The following is a 22,795-nucleotide window of genomic DNA, read 5'->3' as shown; positions in this document are numbered from 1 at the left end:
AAGAGTTTCTTCGTCCAGTATAGTGTCTTTTTAAATTTACCTTCAGGCATCTCTACCAAGTTATTTCTTTCACCTTTCCATGAGTAATTAATTCTTTGCATTACATCTGAATTGTATAAAATACAAGTTTACAATGACAATTCAAGAATTGTCACGCATTGTGAATGCTGGAGTAAAATTCATGCCCACTGCCCACTATTAGACAAAATTGAACTATCAAATTGTAATTAGGATTGGCTTCTGCAAAAAACACTTATAAATTGCTCTTTTACATTTATTTGAATGTGATGACTATTGAAGAAAAATGTGCTTAATAATAATCAATTAAAAATTTATTGCAAGTTAGGGATGAAAAAGTATACTCTAATTAATTAGTATTAAAAGTATACCCTAAAACAAAATTGATATTAGCAACATAACCGATGTTCAGAAATCCCTATATTGTCATGTAAATTCCATGGAAGATTTTCAGTTCTATGAAGATATGATCTTTCCTTGGGGGTCTCCATTGTTTAGACATGAGTCATGGTTAAAATATTTGATTTTAACTGTTTTTTGTTTTAAGGGAAAACATTCAAATTAATAAACTAACTAATTACAAGATGAAGTGAAACGACTAATTAAAGTAAAATGATTTGTGTAACTAAAGAAAATTTAAAATAAATGTTTATACAAACATAGTAAGTCTACTAGCCTAGTGCAGAATAAACAGAAAAAAAAATTAAATTTCTAAGCATTTAAATATGAGAAGACACTTTAAAGAGATGAAGTACACCACTTGAAAAAAAAGAGAAGACCGTTTAATAATTTACCATGAAACCAGTCTTTGCATAATTCACATTGAATCATACTGGCAGAGGAGGATTTATTACAAATACAATAACGTGAGTCGGGACCATCTTCGGTGTGTTTTCTAATATTCTTTGCACGCAACATCAAGATTGATTCTAATTCCTTTCTTTCAGCTTCCTTGAAATTAGCAACCTATAAAGGAGGAGAAAACTACTAAATACTAGGAGGGAAAACTTTTCAGTGACATCTAATTTATATTGTCCTCAAATTTTATTAGACTTTAAAAATAGCAATAATTACGGAATTTAATTAAACTGAACTCTATTTAGAAAGCATTGAACAAATGTCAATATTTCAAAATGAAAAATTAGGAAGAATTTTTGATTGATAAATTATGTGATTAAAATGAAGTGGTACTTAAACTAGAAAATTTCACATAAAATTAAATATATAGAAATATTAATTATAATGTAGGTTGCCCATCTTCATGAGGTATATTTCTATGAATATATTTATTTTAAAATTCATATAAAAAATACAAGTAAAAATTTGCAAATACTACATATATATATATATATATATATATATATATATATATATATATATATATATATATATATATATATATATATATATATCTTTAAAAGCATATTTATTTTTTTAATAGTAATAATATCAAAATTATAAATGATTTAAACACATGTAGTAGTATATTCTAATCTACATTTTTCTCTTTGCAATTTAAAAAAAAATTGCTTTTATTAATTTCATTTTTTAGTTAATTTTCAATATTTTGAAAAACTTAAAAGATACTTAAATTTTCCAGTGGTTAACAAGATAAAGCAAAAATTAGGAAGTCTGAAAATGAGAATAACACAAAAATAACAACATAGGCAAAGCAAATAAATAAAATAATAAACATAAACAATTATTTAAATACTCATACTCCATATTTATTACAGTACTAAAATTTTGAAAGTTATATCTCTTTCAATTGATTAAAAATCGTATCATAACATTAGATAATAAAGATTAGAAAAAAATTTAAATGCTTTTTAAATGAGCAAAATCTATAGCTGTACTTACAAATGCTGATGTATCTCTGGATTCTTCTAACCTTATATCCAAACTCACAGAATCTTCACATATACTATCTTCATTTTCTTTAGCTCTTTTCTTTTTACCTTTTGATGTGAGAGGGGTACCAATATCTTTTCTTGGAGAAAGCACCTAAAAGCAAATTTATTGAAAAATGTACTATTGTTTAGGGTTGCTTTGAAACCATTTTGTTACTTTAAAGATTTCTTTTGGAAAATTAAGTGCAAAAAATCTATTTTTTTCTAATATTAGTTGAACTACATGTGTTTTAAAATCAATTATTTTAGCTTTGTTACTATTCATAATAATCATAACTAATGAATGCAATTATGTGTGACATCGATTTAAATGATCCAATCAAAAATTGTTGGATTTTTTTTAAAAAATTGCTAAGTTTAAAATTATTTTCTTTCATATACATTTAAAATAAACATTTTTAATTTCAGATAAAATTATGAGACACACTGCTTAACACTCTCATCCAAAACAGAAACATATAAACAATGTCGGATTTATGATTTGGATTCTACATTTTTTTAAATAATTAGTATTTTTTAGTTTACAGGGATGAGAGTAGTCAGAGAGTAAAAAAGAGGAAATCCAAGAATATATATAGATATATATATATAAAAATAGCACTTTTTTGTCAAATTTTTGTTTAAACTTGTAATACATATAAATCCCGAATGAGGCTTTTAAATCACGTGAATATGAAACTCTACATCGAACTTAAAAAATGCGAACTTAAAAATTTTAGATCAAGATGCATAATTTTAAAATCGCGCGATATTGCAACCGCAAAAACGAATCACGACATTGGATTTTAAGCTCGCGTAGCTACATAGGGTTTTAAAAGCTCGTAAATACAAATCGCGATATTGGTTTTTTAAATCTTGTAAATAAGAATCGCAATGTACAATATTTAAATGGCCTGAATAAGAATCGCAACGCTCAACTTTTAAATCAGGTAAATACGAAAATCGATGTTTGATAATAAAATCGCGATTTTAAAAATGCAAAAATACAAAACACGATATTAGATTTTTAAATCTCGTAAATCTCGTACGAGTCATAATGTGCGATATTTAAAAAGCGTAAATAAGAATTGCAATGCACAACTTTTAAATCAGGTAAATACGAAAATCGATGATTGATATTAAAATAGCATGAATAAAAATCGAGATATTTGCAGAGTCTGGACTTGGGATTTCTAAAAGGCTTGTTTGAATTGCTTTTTGTTTACACAATAAATAAACATTTACAAGATTAATTGAATGAGCAAATAAATATTTTCACCACAAATCCACCTCTATTTTTTTTTTCGCCTTTTTTGTTTGCTTTCTCTCCAGAGTACAAGAAGCAGCGACGTCTAAATTACGAAAATACGAGCTATCCCGCCGACGGATAAAAAATACGGAAAATCTTATTTTCTGTGCGTGAAATCGGAGAAAATAGCTGAAATAAGTAAACATGCGGAAGGATTAGCAGCTAGGACGTAGTTTGAATTTTCTGTTTTTCTTTGAAAATCGTAAATAAATATAATAATTTGACTTCAAGGACTGAATTTTTTTTAAAAAAAACGGGATATTTATAAATAAATAAAAAATAAAAAAACAAAACTTTTAAAGAATCTGAGTTTTTGATAAAAAGGCTGAAATTCGAGAGACAAAAGCGAAAAAAATCTCATCCCTGTATAAAGATCAACCAGTTTTATCCCAAGGAAATGATTTTTAGAGAAACTTCAGAGGGAGAAATGAGGACTTAAATAACTTCGCTCCGCGGAAAATTTAATTCCTCATAAAATATTTTAACTTGAGCAACAAAAAAAATTTCAGCGGAAATTAGCGGGAAAAATGGAAAAATCTGAGAAAAAGCGGAAATCCGCGAATCCGCGGAAGAATCTCATCCCTGAGTTTACAATAATTTATATTCTTAACTCAGGGATAAAACTTTCTTGTAAAAATATAAAAGCATTTTATCAGTCTAAAATTACTTCACTTCTGTATGTAAACATCATTTAAGTCTGTAAAATTAATGATGCAAAATTATAAATAAACTGATTAATGATGTAAAATTAAGTATAATAAACTGATAAAAGGAGTCACTCCAACGTGAATTTTTATTTATTATTTTTTTACAGTAATAATTTTAAAACTAATTTACATTACACAAAAAAGAATATTATTTGCATATTTAAATTATTTTTTTTTAAAGAAAAAAATCACAGGACGATTTGACATGTTTTTCTTAAAAGCATTCTCCATCTTCCTTTTGCTAAATAACTAGATTTTGTATCAATTTAACTTTGCAGTGTTGTAGAAATTAGAGTGCAATAGAAAATAAATTCAAAGAAGAAAAATTTGATAAAAAAAAGTGATTTTTTTTAAAATTTTTTTATTAATGACTTAAGAATTTCATATAGCTATTTTTTAAAATTATATCACTCCATTTTAAGTATTACATTATAATTGATGACAAGTTTCAAAAAGCTGGTTAATTTTAGCTACACTTAAAGACAAAATGAAACAATTAAAGTTTAAGATAACAATATTTCGGTGATGAAATTCACTTAGGATGAAAATAAAAAGATTGTGTTTTATTTAAAAAAAAAAAAATCCTGATATTTAATTTTATACAATGATTTGAAATAAAATGGGTAAACTACCATCAATACCTATGCTACCATCAATAAAAGATATTCATTTTTTATATTTTGGTCAAAGAAAAAGGTAATTGATAGCAAAATAAACATTCAATCGATGAAGACAAAAATTATAATATGCATGCCTGTTTTTGTGTTTCATATTCACTGATAAAGGACATTTTAATTTTAGTTTATGAAAATATATTTTATTGGTCCCCAGTAAAAAAAAAACAGGTTTAATTTTTCCAGGATTTCACCATGTTAGGCTGAGATAAAGTAACAGTGAACTTATCTTAATACTCAAAAAACTAATTTAAAATATTATTTAATAAACAACATTTTTATCATTATGGTTAAAAAAGATAAAAATTTAATAAAAAATACCTCCACGAGAGAATACTGTGAGTTTTTCTTCATGAATGTTTTAGCCGTTTTCTCCCTCCATGCTTTGGCAGCTTCCACGTGGTTCTCCATTTGATTCAGCTGTTCAAGTCTTACTGGTATAGGTCTACCTTTCGAAACTAAATACTCTAAGACTTCAATATAAGGATAATGCTCTCCACTCTAAAAAATTACATAAATTTATTATAATAAAGTAAACTAATCTAACTTAAAGCAGTCACAATGAAAAAAATTAATTCATAAATTTTTAAGTTTGTAAATTTTCTACTAATAATCTAACTAAAGTAGTAAATGAATAACATAAATTCAGTTTGCACTATTCACATTTTTAGGTGATAATATCCTTCTTATGATAAAATTACAAATTTGTTTTTTTGTAATATATATATTAATATATATATATATATATATATATATATATATATATATATATATATATATATATATATATATATATATATATATATATATATATATATATATAAAGCATTATAGTATTATTAATTTATATTATAATGCTTTTCGAACAAAAAAAATAACAAAAGGTCATAATTAATAATACAGTCGAATCCCACTAAAGTGAACCTGGTTCATTGTGAACATTTTTAGTGGTCCCGTCTCTCCTTAAACTAACCCCCCGAATGAAGAAACAAACCTCTCTATTTTAAGAATCATCTTTTAGCCACTTGTAACCTGATTCTTGTGGAATCCACTTACTCTACAAACCTCTTTTCATTACAAATCACCTTTTGAAATTTTAAAAAAAAAAAGCAGTCAAAGAATTTCACTAGTTTCATAGTTGTTTTCTTAATGTTCTTTTATATCAATATGAGATAAGCAGACTTTTTTTACTCAAAAGCAGTAAAAATTGTGAATTCTGTAGAAAGGAAGGCATTTCCGATTGAGTTAAAATTATCATAAGTTTTAATCTTATTAATAATTATCTTCTTTTGTAACAAAAGTACAATACTGAAGAAAGAAAAAAGACTTTAAAAAAAATGAAGGAAAAAGTGAAATTTTGCAGGTAAATTCAACAGTGAATATATTAGGTTTTTTTTTTCTGCTACAGAAAATGTAGATAAGAAAATTCTGGATTTACTGATTATTAACACAGAAATTAATGGACTCTACTTAAAATTGAATTGCATTCAAGTATTCAACCAGAAATCATTCATTTCTTTCATAGAGTGAGAAATTAAAATCAATTTTTAGTTAAGTAAATATTTTAATTTTTAATTTTTTTATTTAATTAATAAAAAATTTATCAGCAAATTATGTCATACCACAATCATTATTTCCAAGAATATAACTGTCCTATGTTACAAAAATATTTTTCAAAGAATTTGGATATAATGAACCATAGTATATATATACATATGTAGTCAGACCTCGATATAAGGTCATCCGCATATAAGGTCACTTTTCCGAAGTCCTGGCTCACTGAATAGGAATTCTTTGTTACAGGTTATCGGATATATGGTCAAGTTTTAAAAACTGTTATTGCTTATAATGTCATTTTTATCTGAGACAAGTGGAGCTCTTTTCTAACAAAAGCCTATTTAACTTCTTTACAAGGCAATTACTAACTCTCGAGTTCTATGAAAATGTTGCAACCAACGAACAAGCTACAATTTCTGAAATTGTTTCATATTCACAGTGAGGACAATGACAGTGATCCTGAGACTGTAGCTGTAACCCAAGCGGAAGCCTTCAATGCAATAAATGGCATACGAAATTTTTTACAAACTATGAGGGAGCTGAGAAATATTTTGAGAAGTTACAAAATCTAGAAAACATTGTTCGAAAAATGAAACCAAAAATGAGACAGACCTGCATAAATGATTTATTTTAAATAAGGTAAGATGTAATGTATGTATGTACACTTTGAGGAAATTTGTAAACAGCTTTATTTTAAATTAAAATTTTTTAAAAAATCTAACTTTCTTTAATTCTTTACAAATTCTGTTAAAATTTATTGACTTAAATATTTAATTTATGGCCAATTTTCGTTTGTATTACCATTTCTTAAAAATCATAATGTGTACTATTTACGTGCTTAGTTGCGAACTGCTAATAAATCGGTTAAAAGGTCACCCCGCTTATAAGCTCACTTTTGCGATGTCGCTTAGGGTGACCTTATATCGAGGTCTAACTGTGTGAGTACATATATATATATGGAGAAATGTAAGATAAAGAAAAAACCTTAACTTCACTTAAACATCATAAGTTTGTTTACCTGTAAGGCTTGTACCCTTGCAATCCAGTCCTTTGCTTTTCTGACAGCATCAGCCAATTGCATGACATTAGGAAGATGAACTGATATATTTCCTGCTTCCTTAACAACTTGTTCCAGAACTTGTAAGGAGTGTTTAGGCCTAAAAGTAATTTAAATAAAATCATCAATAAAATAAATAAGAATGTCTGCAACACAAATAATAAATTTCATAAAGAAATTCTAATATGAAGAGATTCAAAATAATGTATTAAATAGAACTTCACATAACAATCTTCACATTAACAGGCATTTTATACATGGACGTACACAATGTAATCTCGATATTGCAAGCATTTACTTAATAATGAATAAATGTTAAAACTCTCAAAATGGCTCATTAATGAGATATCCCATAATGGCTTATTAACGACAGTATGTAGTTACATCACAATTATGTAACTGCATACTGTCAATATATCACAATTATGATATTTCTTTTATCAATCAAGTTATATTTCAATAATTTAAGTTAAACTCTTTGGAATTTAACTGCCATATTCATAGCATACTAAAGATTTGCCTGTTTAAGGTTGTTTTTTTCTTCTCCTAAATTGTAAGAATGGTAGTGCTAAAAATATAATTTATTTGAAAAGTTTTAACCAAACAACTAATTATTAAATTACACTCTCAAAATTCAAATTGAGCTAGTAAAATTTGTAAAGAAAAAATATTGTTAAGTTTTTGTCTAAAATCAAAAATATAGCATGCCTTTCACCTATTCTGATTGGTTGAAAGAATGAATTATATTATTCAAATAATATAGTTAAATGGAGAATACAATAATCCTTAATTCATTATTATTAAATTAAGTCTGATTAAATTAAAATCTGTAATTCAAAGGGAAAAAATTTCATCTCGGGCTGTATTTTATTATTGGCACAGAATTAAGACAACTAATATACTTTAGCATGACCTTACCAAAGTGTCTGAAACAAATATGTGATGAAATAAACATGTTTCATAATTATTAATAACTCTAAATGCCATATGATGTAACTTGAATGTTTCCAGAAATGGAAATACAAATTCAGTGCATAATACCATTAAATTAATATCAGACACAAACAATTTTCTAATTGAAAAGCTCAGTGGATGAGGCTTTTAACCCTTTCGCGACGCAAAGCGCGAAAGCGCGCTTACCGCTGAGGCCGGCAGTCTCTCTAGCGTGTGCCTCCCCAGGGCCGGAGAGTTTTTTGATGTTAAGCCTAATTCCATGAAATTGCCGAAATATCAGCGCGTTGTTTAATATTGTTCTGTAGAGTATTTAAGTGACATATGCTTTATATATATTTCTATGGATACTTTATTTACTTAAGTTATTTCTTGTTTAAATGTAATATAAATATTAATAAGTTTAAGTATTTTGCATAATTTCCTCTATTTTCAGCTCAGTTAAAAATTTTCGACGCTTCGACATTCTAACGGTAAAAAGAAAAAAAATTCAAGCCTACAAGATCTAATTATCCACTAAAAACTAATCCGAAAATCGAAAGTAGCGAGAGATAAAAAAAACTCCCTTACTTACTGTAAATAAATATCACGTGCTAATTTAAAGAGCCCTCATAAAACATTCCCCCCCTCCTCTCCATCCCCTAAAAACCACGTGACTGTACTTTCATCTTGAGTAGAAGGTCAAATCTACATGTATCTGAAACCATATGGACATACAATGCCATCTTTTGGAAGAAATTTCATTTTTTAAAACGTTCCGAAACGCTGGCACAAATAAGTGACGGTCGGGGGTGAACGAGAAAACTCTCTGACACGCGGGTGTGTCGGCCGGGAAGTGAGCGCGTTTCTTGCTGTCACATATATGTGACAGTCGGCTCGAAAGGGTTAAGTGACATTTTACTGAATTCAGGTAAATAAGCTTGAAAAAAGGCTAATATGCTTTCAAATAAGCTGATGCTTAAATAAAATATGCCGACAAAAGGAAATAAAGATCTTGCATTGCCTTTATTACTTATCTGCAAGCTCTCCATTGGAAAAAAAAATCTATAAATCTGTAGCCTGATTTTAAATGTTTTAATTGTAGCGTTCACATTTTTGGGTCTAATTTTCTGCCAAAATATAATAATAAATGAATGTTGTAGTTGTAGAATGAGACGCAAAAAATCTTTCTTTTTTAATAAATATAACATAGAACTTATTTTTCACAAAAAATAAACACCTTTTAAGCACTCAATAAATATTTTTAAGCACTATATACATTAACAAAATGCTAATAATTCTTAAAGAATTTACAAGAGCATGATAAAACTAGTTTCTGACAAATAACTCTTTTTCTTGATTATATCAGTCACCATAAAAAGATCGAGAGATTTTTCGGTTCGGTTTCAGAGGGTGGAAAATGAAGCCTGAAATTGAGCAGAGAATTCAGCCTGAAAATGCAGCAGAGTTGCACAAGTGAGAGCTAGAATCTCACCGAACTCAGCTCAGTAGATGCACATGCAGACTCGCAAGTATTTCATCAAACATGTAAAATGATTGGAGTTTTCATAAGCTAGGGACAAACGGTAGGCTGAAACGAATTGTGAAAACTTTGAATAGAACAATGTGAAGAGCACGCTTTTGCATAATATGTGGCAAAAATCAAAATCGTGGAGAAAAACACTCATTTTTTCAAAAAAAGCACCTTTAAGGGCTTTTAAAAAAAAAAGAAAATAAAAATAAGCACCCTTAAGCACTTTTTAAAAACGCTGCGCACTATGATCTAGATATGTAAAAAATAATAAAATGTAAGATGCCTACTTGGCTTGTAGGCACATTTTTGCTTTTTCTTCCCACTTTTCTCCAAAAGTCAGGAGTTCTTGAAGTTCAGCCATTACTTTTTCTACGGTATGGTCAGGAGGTATATTGATTCCCTTATCAAGAAGTTTGCGCAACATATCTAGCGTAACCATCTCTGGGTGTATCAGGGAACCATTTACTTCTTCTAACCACCTCTTCTGGTAAAGCCTCTGCAAAATCAATCAAATTTCAATCATTCAATCAATTCAACCAATCAAATCAAAATTTTAAAAACTCAAAGTTTGCAACAAATCTTGACTATTACAAATTTACAAAACATGCAATGAAAGTAAAACTTAATGAAATAAAAGAACTGTACTAACAGCTTACTAAAGGTTAATATTTATTAGGAGCATGAATGCAGAAAGTTTAAGCTTTAGTGTCTTATGCATGAAAATAAAAATGTGCTAGCTTTCCTAATATAGAATAGAAAACTAGTTTTTCTAGCTTTCAGAATTATGACAAAATTCTTTTTTACAATTTACAATAATTTTTACATTAAAAATGCACACAATAGTTAAAAAGTTAAATTAAGCTCAAAAAGAAAATTTATGGAGTTCTTCAAAACTAAATTCTAAGATATTTTCTCCCTGCTATGATTTAGCTCAGAAATGAAAATTGATTTTATGTTAAGCAGAAATTTTAACTTAAAAGAAAAAAGCTGAAATATAATTATAAAATTTCACACGAAGAAAAAAACACAGAAAGGCCAGCTGCAAATCATTTTATTCTTAAGAAATAATAAAAAAATTTAGGAAAAGGAAGGGACCACTTGCTTGTTTTAGTTGCGGGATCTCGGGAATATCAATATCCAAATTAAGTCCAGCTTCCAAAAACTTTTCTACTTTTTTAGAATCTGTCTTATCATCATTGAGAATTTCTTTTGCTTCAGCTTCAAATGCCACGGCTCTGTCCAGCAGATCCTATTAAAAAATAACAATTATACAATTGATTAATTTTGTAATGTTTCTTCATTATGAGTAATATTCTTAAATTTTCTAACCTAATTAACTTGATAAGCATTCAATATTTTATTGAAACAAACATTTAGCTAAGATAATTGTGTTTGTAAAATATATGGGTCCAGACAATTACAGGGGTTTTTCTGAGAGGTAAATATTTTGTGAAAATTTAAGACATAATTTGTGAAAAATTTTAAATTACATTTAAAAATCAACACAAAAATATGAATTTATCGTTTCTTAAGGGATACAAAAATAAAATTTTAAGAAAAAGTATTTTGTTAAATAACCCTTTTTTCCTAAAGTTGAATTTGTGAAACTACCGTTTGACCTAAAATTGAATTTGGGAAGGTACTGCTAAACGGTAGTAAATTCAGCAAAGACAGACCCCTGAATTAGAACAAAAGATTTTAAATCTAGTCGACATATTGTACAGTTTTCAACTAGGTTGCATGCATAAAAAAGATTTAGCAACAAAAGAAAATGAATAAATCTTAGTAATGTGTATAACAATTTTCTTGGATTGTATAACATCAAAATTATTCATATGTAACATTATTCACTTTCGGAAAAAAATATATATATATATATATATACACACACACACACAAATATTCAAAACAGGATTACATTCAGAACAAGGATAAGCTGTTAACGAATGATTTAAACAACTTAAAATCCTAAACTCTTTCTTAAAACATACTTTTTAAAATTAATTTAAAGTTACAGATATTATGCAAAAAAAATTATTCTACATAATTTTTATTTTATTCAGTTTTTTTTTTATTACAATCACTAAAACTAAAAAAAATTTTATCTTCAATTTGTTATTAATTAAGTATCATAGACAAGGACTGAAAACATGCTTCAGTATCATGAAAAATGCATTACTTTATAAATCACAATTTCCTTGATTAATGAAGATAAATGAATAGGGGGAAAATATACCTTGACCAGATATGCTTCTTTTATTTCACATGCTAAAGTTGAAAGTTGATGATGGAATAACTGTAAATCTTCTAATGTAAGACGAGAGTTAGATTTTGTTTCTCCAACTTGCCTCATTCTATAAAATTCAAAATTATATTAAATTTAATTACTAAAAATACAAAAAAAAGTAAAAGTAAAACAGTAGAAATAAATGTTAAATACAATATTTCAAGTCAAAATTCGTAGAAAGTATTCAGTGTCTCAACAATAAAAGATGGACACATGAAGCATGTAGGTTATATGGGGAACATAATAAAAATTTCATTTGTGATTTTTGTTCTTAAATCTGATCAACTAATTCAATTTACGATAAATTCTAAATATATTTCTTACACACATTGATTTTAAAACCCCTGTATGTATCTCAGTTTAAAAGGGTCATATTATGAATTGTTGCTAAAAATAAATATTTCAGAAATAAAAAAATTTTCCACCATATTCATCTATACACACCAGGTCATAAAAAAACAGCTTTAGCATACTTTCAAAATTGAATTAAATTACTTTCTCAAATATAGTTATTTTTACATAATTAATTTATAGGGTGCGTAGCCAAATCTCTCAACACAAAAATAAGCACCTTTTAGGTACTTTTTAAGCACTCAAAAAATATTTTTAAGCACTATATACATTTACAAAATGCAAAATAATTTTTAAAGACTTTACATGATCATGATAAAACACCTAGTTTTAGACAAAGAACTCTTTTCTTGATTATATTAGCCACCATAAAAAGATTGAGAGATTTTTCGGTTTGATATCTGAGGGTGGAAAATGAAACGAGAAATTGAGAATATCTTGCAAAATGCAACAGAGTTGCCCATGAGAGTGCAATTACACCAAACCCTGCCCTGTAGATGCACGTGCAGATTCGCAAGTATATTAAACGTTTAAATTATTAGCGCTTTCATACGGTATGGATCAAATGTATGCCGAAATAGATTGTGGTTGAATGAATTGTGAAAACATTTAATAGAACAATGCGAAAAGCACGCTTTTGCATAATACATGGCGAAAATCAACACGGTAAAGAAAGAAATTTCAATTTCAAAAAGGAAAATTAAGCAGTTTTTAAAAACACCCAATGAAAAAAAGCAGGGCTTTAACAAAACAAAATTCAAAAATAAGCACCTTTGAGAAGTTTTTGAAAATGCTATGCACCATGATTTATATTGTGGAAGCTAAAGGGCTAATTTGTCAGAAAAATACAAATTTAAGGACGAGGCTTTGTCCAACTTACCTTGAATGAATTCAAAAAGTTTTGCTAGAGTGTGTGCTGCTTTAAACTTTAACATTTAGTATTTAAATTTCAAAGTTTAATGTAACTTAATAAAGTATATGAACTTAATAAGCTAAATAAAGTATTTGAAGTCTTCAAAAAGATTAAATCATACCTCGTTCGCACTTTTCGACTCAAAAGTTGTTGAGCGAGAGCTGCACATTTCTCACCCTCCTCAACCGCAGCTGAAAGATTTTGTAAGAGCTCAGACTGAGGAAATCTCTTCTCGTCTGCTTCCTGAAGCAACTCTTTGAAGTCTGATATACCTATATAAAAATAAAATTTTACCATTTAATTATCGGAAGTAAAATAAAGTTAGAAAAATTGAAAACAAAAACATAAATTACCCAATTTTGAGCTTTCAGTGGCATTCAAGGCAGTTTTTACTTTGATGGACCAACAATCAAATGATTCAGCTCTAGTTTTCAAGCGTTGTAGCATACCAGGAAGTTCATCCAATGTGTAACGGTACCTGCAACATTAAATGCATATTTAAAGAAAACATTTTTATTTTAGGGTGCATAGCCAGATTTTTTCAACAAAAAATAAGCACCTTTTAAGTACTTTTTAAGCACTCAAAAAATATTTTTAATCACTATCCAAAACATAAAATCAATACAATACAAAACCATTTTCAAAAACTTTACGTAATCATGATAAAAATAACTAGTTCCTGATAAATATTGCAGAGAAAATTGTGAAAATCATGCATTTTTTATAATTTCGAACGACAATCGTCACGGCAAAGAAAAAATGTCTTTTTAAAAGATAGAAAATTAAGCACTTTTTACAAATCCCCAATTCAAAAAGCTACCCCAACTCAAACCTCTAAGAGCTTTTAAAAAACTTAAATAAAAAATAAGCACCTTAAAGCACTTTTTTAAAACGCTATGCACCCTGTGATTTGTTGCCAAAAAACTAAATGTTTTTAGACTAGGGAGCTCCACGTCCTGCACACTAAAGCTCGCCAAGCCTCAGAAACACTTACATACTTTCTAGTTTTTTAAATTAACTGAAACTCCCTTGTTTGCTCATATCACCTTGGTCCTATTAAATAATAAGATTCTTTTTCTAATATCCTTTAAAATTTATTTACTAAATTGTTAAACGGTTAATCTTAAAAATTTAAAATAAGTAATAAAAAAATACTTTTATTAAATTTCAAAAAACATAATACTTACATTAAACTATGTTTTTCTGGAGGGCAAAAACATAACTTGTCTCTATGAGGAATACAGACCAACTTGTCTAAAAAAAATTATAATAATGAATATTATAAGACATAAATTTTATTTTAACTATAAACTAACTAAATATATTTTAACTCATACAGCAATATAGAGAGATTACAATGAAGATGTAGACACAATTGTCCAGACAAATTGAAAATTAAATCATTGTACTTATTAAACACAATTTGATAAAAGGTTATCACAAAAAAATAAAAGCTTCAATATACAGAATATTTGAAAATTTACTACTTTTTACCAATAAAAATTAAATTCTCTTTCTCTGTGATTGCACCTTAGCTGTGGTTTGACAAACAGCACACATGACACGAAATACAGTATCCCAGTCCAACTTTAATAAAATGAAAAACTTTCGCTACCACAAAAATCTCAATTAAAAGACTTTCTGCAAAGCAATTATAACTATTTCTTAAACATCACAATATTAATTAACTCTTGGATTTTATTTCAACCCCTTTATAGTCCGACCAATTTTGGTAAAATTTGTTTGAAAATCACCTATTTTTTAAAAAATCTTTAACTTTTATATTATTCATTCCAGCATGCCTCAAATTAAAAGTCAAATGCAATGACAAAATTGCGGGAAAAGTACAACTCCACAAAGGTGAGAAAGAAATTATTATATTAATCTCTGTAATATTAATATACTGGTTAGAATTGGGAAATTTCCATTTTTCAACTTAGCAAGAGCCCTGGTGGCTCATGGGATAGAGTGTTTGCCTTCCAATGCGGCGAACCGGGTTCGAATCCCAACAGTGGCTGGTAGATACGAATTCCGCATCTACACCGTCCACAATGCTGACTTAAAATATCGTCAGTGGTCATGGATTAGACTCCCTCTGCCGTCAGGCTAACCGCGGAAGGTTTTCATGGTTTTCCTCTCCGTGTAAAGGAGATACGAATTAGTTCCATCAAAAAGCCCTCCACGAACACAAATTTCTCCCCAATACTTGATCCCTAATCTTCTGGATTGGGTTCAAAATTACAAGGCTACGAAATTGAACAATAGTAATCGTAAACTCAGGTCAACCGCTCAACAACGATAATAAAATAAAAACAACTAAATAAAAATTTCAACACAATATTAAAAAATACTGACTGTTTTTTGTTTACAATGAGTGACATTAAAAAATGTTCCACAACGGTGAAAAATTTTCAGCAATTCACATGTTCATGCATAATATACATATCTGATCTTAACACTTAATGATTCCATATAGGTTTACTCTTTGTTTTTGAAGTGGTTTAATTGTTTCCTCCCCATAACTGTCCCATTTTATTCTTTCAAACATTTGGTCTAGAACAAACACATAGACAAAAGAAATAGTAGACATATAATCTATTCAAATATTTGTAAAGCAACACCATTCGTTATTCATTACAATTGTTAATTTATGGCAAAATATAAGTGGAACTTTACTTTGTTCATCTTTATTGTTTATAGACATTAAATTTTTAAGAAGTTTTAAGTTTTTAAATCCTTAAAAAGGAAATGAAATTTCCGCGAACCAGTCAAATACTTACAACTTTTTTAAACTGATTTCAAAGAAGTTTAGGAAAAATTCCTCTTTAAACCAGAGTAATGTTTGTAACAAAATTTTGAATAGTCAATTGAAGATAACATCAATCATGTTTAAAAAATGAGCTTTTTTAAATCAAGCTTCGTAATAAATGAGGTCAAATTTTTCTATTCACTAAATATAGTTCAAGCGACTGATATGAGACAAAATTATTTTACTTTTTAGAAGATTACTAAAATATGAATATACTGCAAAAGCAGCAGAGAATTTAATATTAAAGGGCCAACTTGAGAACACTTTTATAATCATATTTTCTAGACTATGGCTACCCCAAACCCTATTCCAAAATCCCTCGAAAAAACAACAAATTAAATTTTTCAATTAAATTTCATAACTTAAAATATCCTCAGCGCAAACTAATTAGCATATTTAAAATCAGCTTCTAGAACTATAAAAATTGAACACAAGTATGTAAAAAATCTGATCTACAGATTAAAAGTTTGAGAGGTATTCTTTTTTTTATTTTTATTTTGTGCACTGTATATAAATAATACTGTTTTATATTTCATTTGCAACTGGAGGGGAAAAAAACACACTGTTTAAACTTGTATTAACAAAAGAATCAGTGAAATAAAACTTTTATCTAATGTCATAAAAGACAATGAATAGCATAAGTGGAAAAGCTTACTCTTACTGTTATTGCAAGAACAAGTAACAGCAGATAGGAAACAAGTGGTTTTGCAGTAATCACACTGCCGCTCATCATCTGGCAACAATTCAAACACTTCTTTATTAGCTTGTGTTACACCCTGAAATATAAATGATGGTTACTATATAAAGATTATAGCAAGATAAAAGCATAAAGTATCTGCACACACAATCCAAAAGCATCTGCAAGCTCATAATATTTTTGATAATACAATATTTTACTAAATATATGAAATCAGTAAACTATTTAATATTTTAATTTATTCTTGAAAAAATTATATATACATGCAACTTTAATATTAATAGTTATCAGGAGTCTGTCTAGGTTTTGCTGAGAGGTACCTATTTTGTGAAAATTTAGACATAATTTGTGAAAAATTAAAAGTTATATTGAAAAATCAACACAAAAATATGGTAAAAATATGAATTTATCGTTTTTTAAGGGATACAAAAATAAAATTTTAAGAAAAAGTATTTTGTGAAATTTTGTAAAGTTGAATTTGTGAAGGTACCTCTAAACGGTAGTAAATTAGGCCTGGGCAGACCCCTGGTTGGTTATACATAGAACTGCATTCATATAAAGTAATTATCATATTAAGTAAGATTAGTAATTTCGCTCCAAACGAAAGTACATTAAAAGATTTCTTACTGTCACTGGAATCGTCTATTTTCATTGCAAAGCGATAGTTGAGTTGTAAAAAACCAGCTGGTTGTAGGCTCGGCCGCTAACAATGGGATCGCAAAATTTTGGACTAAAGTAGCAGTTGTCTCTTTTCTCTTTGGGAGCAGCATGCATACAACTAAGCGCTGACTTTCTTCTACCTCACATAAATCATGAGTACACCGGCTGCTTCATATCCCCCCCCCCTCCACCAAACGTTTTTTGCACGGGGATACTTTTTGTTCATATTACAATAAATATTTTTAAAAAAGTATCTGCAGAATTGGAGAATAACCCCCAATGTATCCGCGCACAACGTTCGCGCGTGCATTTATATTATCTGACTATGAAGATCATATTTATTTTGCAACTCATTTAAATTGTAAGTTTCAAAGTGTGGTACAATAGTGAGAATTAAACAAATTTAAAATATGAATACTAACCCAATCAAAAAGTGTCTTCCTCAACTCTTTCTCAGACATAACCATTTTCAGCATATCTTGATAAGTAGAAGCAGCTATACTAATATCTAGTTTATCTGGATCTTGTGCCATCTTGCACACAAGTTCATCGTGTGAGAACACACAAAAGCGATGTAGCATTCCATAATGAGATACACACACTCGTCCAATAGGAAGCTGCATGTTAAAAGGAACAGTAAAAATTTTAGAACATTAAGGATTAAAAATCATTGGAATAGAGATACATAAATAAATAATTATTGGAGATATAAATAGTAGTACAGGCAAGTTAGAGCAAATAAAATTTGTAAGAAATCGCAGAAATTTTTACTAGAGTACAATAAAAAATACGCTTCATACCTGCCAACATTGTAAAAATAATATAATGGAGATTATACTAGTGACATTTTTTAGGGTACGAGTAAAGTGTTTTAATACATCATGCATAATCATTAAGTCCAAAAAAAGAAATTCAAAATTGGAAATAATATAAGCACTTACATTTTACGAAGTAAAAAATATGTATATAAATCTTAATCTAAAGAATTTTTTAAACTATTATTTATAATTACTTAAATTATTAACAATTAACATCAGTACTGGCAATAGCACAATCTGTTGAGGATTAAGAAGTATTTTAGCCATCAGTGAATATTTTATTGCCATTTTTTTAAAAATTTCTTCAACAAATACGGAAAAATTTGAGAATATACGGGTAAACAGGAGATAGTCGTAAAATACAGGAGACTTTTTTAAAAAACAGGAGACCAGGTATGCTGCTTTAAAAAATAATAAATTTCAAATGATCTTTCTTGAGAGTTCCAATTTAGCAAATAAACTATTATCTTAAATTGTAAAATTTAAAGTTCAGCGGAAATTTTGTAATTTATTACTCAATACAATAAATTTGTTACGTAAATTCTCTTAATTTAATATTTTCTGTCTTAGGGGCTTTTCATCAGCCGTAAGGATAGAGTTTGGTGATGTGGTGAAGAAAAATGTTGTAGTCTTCTAATAATTTATTAATTAATAATTGTATTGAAATACACAAACTTAATTTTACAAGTGATTTGCTAACCTGAAAAAACTACATTTAAAAATATTTATCCTTACTCGAGAGAGATACATCAGGTAAGTTTTTTTTTGTCAGTATTATATAATCTCAGAAATGTATGTGTGTGTAACTGAAATTTATAATTTTAAAACAAATTATGTTTAGTTTCATTCTAGAATTAATTGATAAAAACTCATTTAAAGAGACTTACCCAATCTGCTGGTGCAAAATTCACTGCTTCAGCAAAGTTGTAACCTTGATTAAACCCTGCATGGTAAGATCTTGGGAATGTAACAACAAATTCCCCTGCCAGTTGATTAGTCCGACAAATCTAAAAGAAGAAGGAAATTAGTAACAAGTTAATTACTATAGTAGGGTTGCCACATAAAAAAATGAACATAATAGTTGCTTTTAGTATCTTAAAGCATGAAAATAGTTGCTGAAAATTACGAAAATAGTTGCCTTATTAAGAACAAAAATTCACTAAAAATATTCACTAAAATTTTATTAAATGACTTAATTGTCATATACCATGATTCCTTTAGTCAAGTTAGTGACACATATAATAATTTTTATACAAACGCTGTTTATATAAAAAAATTTATATTAAAAAAATTAGTATATTTGTAAAAAATTAAATGCTTTAATTGCTATAATTCATTCAAAAAAATAACCTTTTTATTATAAAAAACATACTCCTTTTAAAAAATTTTCCTTTCACCAATAAATGATTTAGCAAATATAAATATGCATACATATATTGTAAAAAGTGATTACTCAAATTCAAGCTTCACGCATCGTAATATCATATTAAAGACTGGGTTTTTTAAAATGCAGAATTTCGTAGCAATAACTGTTGAAAAGGCGATTGTGAAACAAAATAGACTTATGTAATCTGTGCAAATTGAGCTCATTAAAGGAGAGAAATATACTTAGATAAGGAGAGAAATATACTTACAGGCACTCCTTGGGAAATCAAGAGATTGGGATTCATAATTGTCACCAGTTGATGTAATAAATCTGGTTGTGCATTAAATAATTCAGGAGCAACAGATCTCATTGCTTCTTCAAAGGATTCAGCTTTCCCGCCCGGAACACCATACCAAGTTTTCGGTTCTCCCCTAATAATAAAATAAATGTAAGTGGTATAAATTTTCACCAAAAGTTGCATGCCTTTAAACAATAAAATATCATTAATGACAGCATAAAACAAAAAATTAAACTTTAATCTTAGCATATTTTTTTAAATTTCAAACCTTTCTTCAAAAATCGGTCTTATTTTTTAAGAAATTGTAAACTATTATCAGGGTAAAGACACTTGCTACTCATGGCAGATAATCGAAATTGCATACTATCAAAACAAAAAAGAATATTTCTTTTTAATTTTCGTTTACTTAAAACTTTGCTAAGCATTAACTATTTAACAACATAGTAAAAAAGTATAATACCCTTTCATATATTTCATACAATAAAATAAAACAAGATTAAAAATTAATGAGCCACACAAATGGTACCTAAATGTAAACAGGGTTCCCCCTCCATTTCAGAAAGAAAAAAAAAACTCAATTTCAATGAAATTCCATTCCATATTTTATCTATACTATGCAATTTTTTATCAAAAAACTTGGATTATTTTTATTTTATTTGTAATGTCAAATATTAGATTATGTGCGCAAAAACATATAATAGATTGAAAATGGAAACATGGAAAAGTTTCACTAAAAAGTATAATTTTATAAAATAATTCTAATAGATGTTAGTATTATTTAATTTGAATCTAAATAACTGTTTACAGTTACTGACATTTCTAAGGCTGGTCATTTTCCAGTAAGATATAGGAATTTTCCAGGTTTTTTGTAAAAAATTGAGATTTTCCCTGACTATTCCAGGTTTTTCCTGACCCCTGGTAAACCCAAGGGAAGAAGTTGCTATAAATCTTTTCAGCACACATGACAAACGGTATAACTCCGATAACTAAAATCTCTGAGAATAAACAAAAAATGAAAAATAAAGAGTTTGAGTGATAAAGTTGATTTGATTCAAATTTGGAAAAACAATTTTCAATATTTACCTTTAACATTAACATTAGATGCATTGTGCTATTTAAGATATGAATAATATTTATATCAATACATAATTGCATTTCTTAATTTAGGTTCTGGATGTGACGGTTTTATCCACGTTCAAAACTGTCAAAATTTGACACAGATAAAAAATTTCCCAACCAATAGATAAAAATTTTCCCAAATGAAAGATTATTGAAGACAAATGTTGATAAAATTTTACCAGTGAAGATAGTTTATAGAATAGCTCCAATGATCTTCATTATGCCAACAGAAGGTGGCAAAGCACATTCCAACATATGTCCAAGGTATCTAGAATATAAAGATATGAGCATGTAAGACTACAAAGTAAGAACATAAAAACAAGTGTAAATTACAATTATTATCATTAACAATATGAATAAACTAATTATCAATGTTTAATTTGATAACTATTCCTCAGACTTCAAAATTGAAGCCCTTTTTGTTCGCTTACTGAAAAAATATTTTTATAGTTCAATTCTGTAGGCACATTGAGTAAAAGAAATATATATATATCTCACACTGAATAACTTTTAACTTTTGTTCTTGGATTTTCACGAACTAAGTGAGAACCTTAATGGTTCCTGGGGGTGACCTGAAATGTGTATTTATTGCTAATCATTAAATAAGTTAAGAAATCGGACTCAAAAACACACTTTCTCTGAATAAACATTTTTTTTTTTTTACATATTTAGATTCTTAACCTTCAAAATATAGAAGGCAATCTGGAAATTGTTACCCTAGTAGTTAAATCAGAAGAAAGGATGAAAATTTGGTCCCCCTAATATTAGAAGTAGCAAAATTTGCTTTAACTGCGATTTCCATGGGGGTGCATAGGACTTTATCTTGAGCTTTTGAAACCTTGCCTTTTCGAAGTTTATCATACTAAACTTAATTTCTAATAAATGCTTTGATTGTATTTTGCATAATTTTTTTGTATATAAGTTTTACCATTGTAATTCATAAAATAGATCATAATTTAACCAAGATAAATTATCAAAATTTTGCTTTTTTATTATTTTTCATTAGTTTCCATTTTCCGACAACCTTCTTTATGACCATATTGTATATTAAAATGGAAAAAAAAACTCTTTCAAAATTTTTTTTTGATTATTTTAACTCTAAAACATATGTAATAAAAATATGCAATTTTTGAACCAATTTTGATTTATAAGAAATTATAATAACGTAGCGAGAGGGTTAACAATCTTTTTACAGAAATTATGAGTATAACTTCATTATTTCTATTTCGTCATAAGGGGATAAGAATGTTCAAAGAAATCTTCTTAATAATTTCCACAATCCCAGAATTGAAATCTGATTGAACAAAACACTTCATCGCTTGAAAGCTAAAATGAGAAACAATTTAACTATTACAATTTACTTAAGCTTATCTCGCTAATTTTTTAATAGCCATCAAAGATAAGGATAGGGCATTTGAAGCCCCGTTTACTATGCTTGATTAATTTTAAGCAAATAATAAATAAATAAAATAAAGGGTGTAAAAATAAAGTCGATCAAAGTACGCCTATAATATATCTTAAAATAAATTGAAAACAAATTTTAAAATCAACAATAAAAAAATAATTTTTCAAAATTTTTTTTATAGGGCGGAGATATTAACTTTTTTGAAATAAATATCCTTGAAACAGGCCAGGGGCCATTCCATTTTCCAATTCAACTTTTGGAATTTGAATAGTAAACAGAATTTTTCGACAGTCTTAAAAAATTGTTTTTAAGTCTAGGTATCAAAAAAAAAATTACTGCAGCGATTTGTTAGAAAGTTGTGACTAATTATTAGTTGAATAAAAAAACTTAAACTTTT

The 22,795-nt window shown here is 27.8% G+C and overlaps 1 protein-coding gene across 8 annotated transcripts in view; it reads right to left on the bottom strand.

Moving 5' to 3' along the window:
• Nucleotides 1-22,795, bottom strand: part of Kdm5 (Lysine demethylase 5) — a 65,720-nt gene that overhangs the window by 16,727 nt on the left and 26,198 nt on the right. For 4 of the 8 annotated variants that reach the window (XM_087169315.1, XM_087169317.1, XM_087169311.1 and 1 more), the window contains 15 exons: nucleotides 21,173-21,261; nucleotides 19,845-20,007; nucleotides 19,098-19,217; nucleotides 17,815-18,009; nucleotides 16,691-16,811; nucleotides 14,414-14,480; nucleotides 13,580-13,704; nucleotides 13,348-13,498; nucleotides 11,912-12,029; nucleotides 10,778-10,924; nucleotides 9,963-10,171; nucleotides 7,173-7,311; nucleotides 4,919-5,098; nucleotides 1,879-2,022; nucleotides 813-984 (listed from right to left, as the gene is read on the bottom strand). In XM_087169315.1, coding sequence (XP_087025441.1) covers nucleotides 813-984; nucleotides 1,879-2,022; nucleotides 4,919-5,098; nucleotides 7,173-7,311; nucleotides 9,963-10,171; nucleotides 10,778-10,924; nucleotides 11,912-12,029; nucleotides 13,348-13,498; nucleotides 13,580-13,704; nucleotides 14,414-14,480; nucleotides 16,691-16,811; nucleotides 17,815-18,009; nucleotides 19,098-19,217; nucleotides 19,845-20,007; nucleotides 21,173-21,261 — 2,140 coding nt within the window. The remainder of the gene's footprint in view (nucleotides 1-812; nucleotides 985-1,878; nucleotides 2,023-4,918; nucleotides 5,099-7,172; nucleotides 7,312-9,962; nucleotides 10,172-10,777; nucleotides 10,925-11,911; nucleotides 12,030-13,347; nucleotides 13,499-13,579; nucleotides 13,705-14,413; nucleotides 14,481-16,690; nucleotides 16,812-17,814; nucleotides 18,010-19,097; nucleotides 19,218-19,844; nucleotides 20,008-21,172; nucleotides 21,262-22,795) is intronic. The other 4 variants (XM_087169316.1, XM_087169318.1, XM_087169312.1 and 1 more) reach the window with 1 other exon arrangement.

This window comes from Parasteatoda tepidariorum, chromosome 8 (assembly GCF_982258835.1).
Source record: "Parasteatoda tepidariorum strain Cologne lab strain chromosome 8, Ptep-v5.0, whole genome shotgun sequence".
NCBI lineage: Eukaryota > Metazoa > Arthropoda > Arachnida > Araneae > Theridiidae > Parasteatoda > Parasteatoda tepidariorum.
Note: the sequence above shows the minus strand (reverse complement) of the source record. Positions and strands in the feature narration are given on the sequence as shown.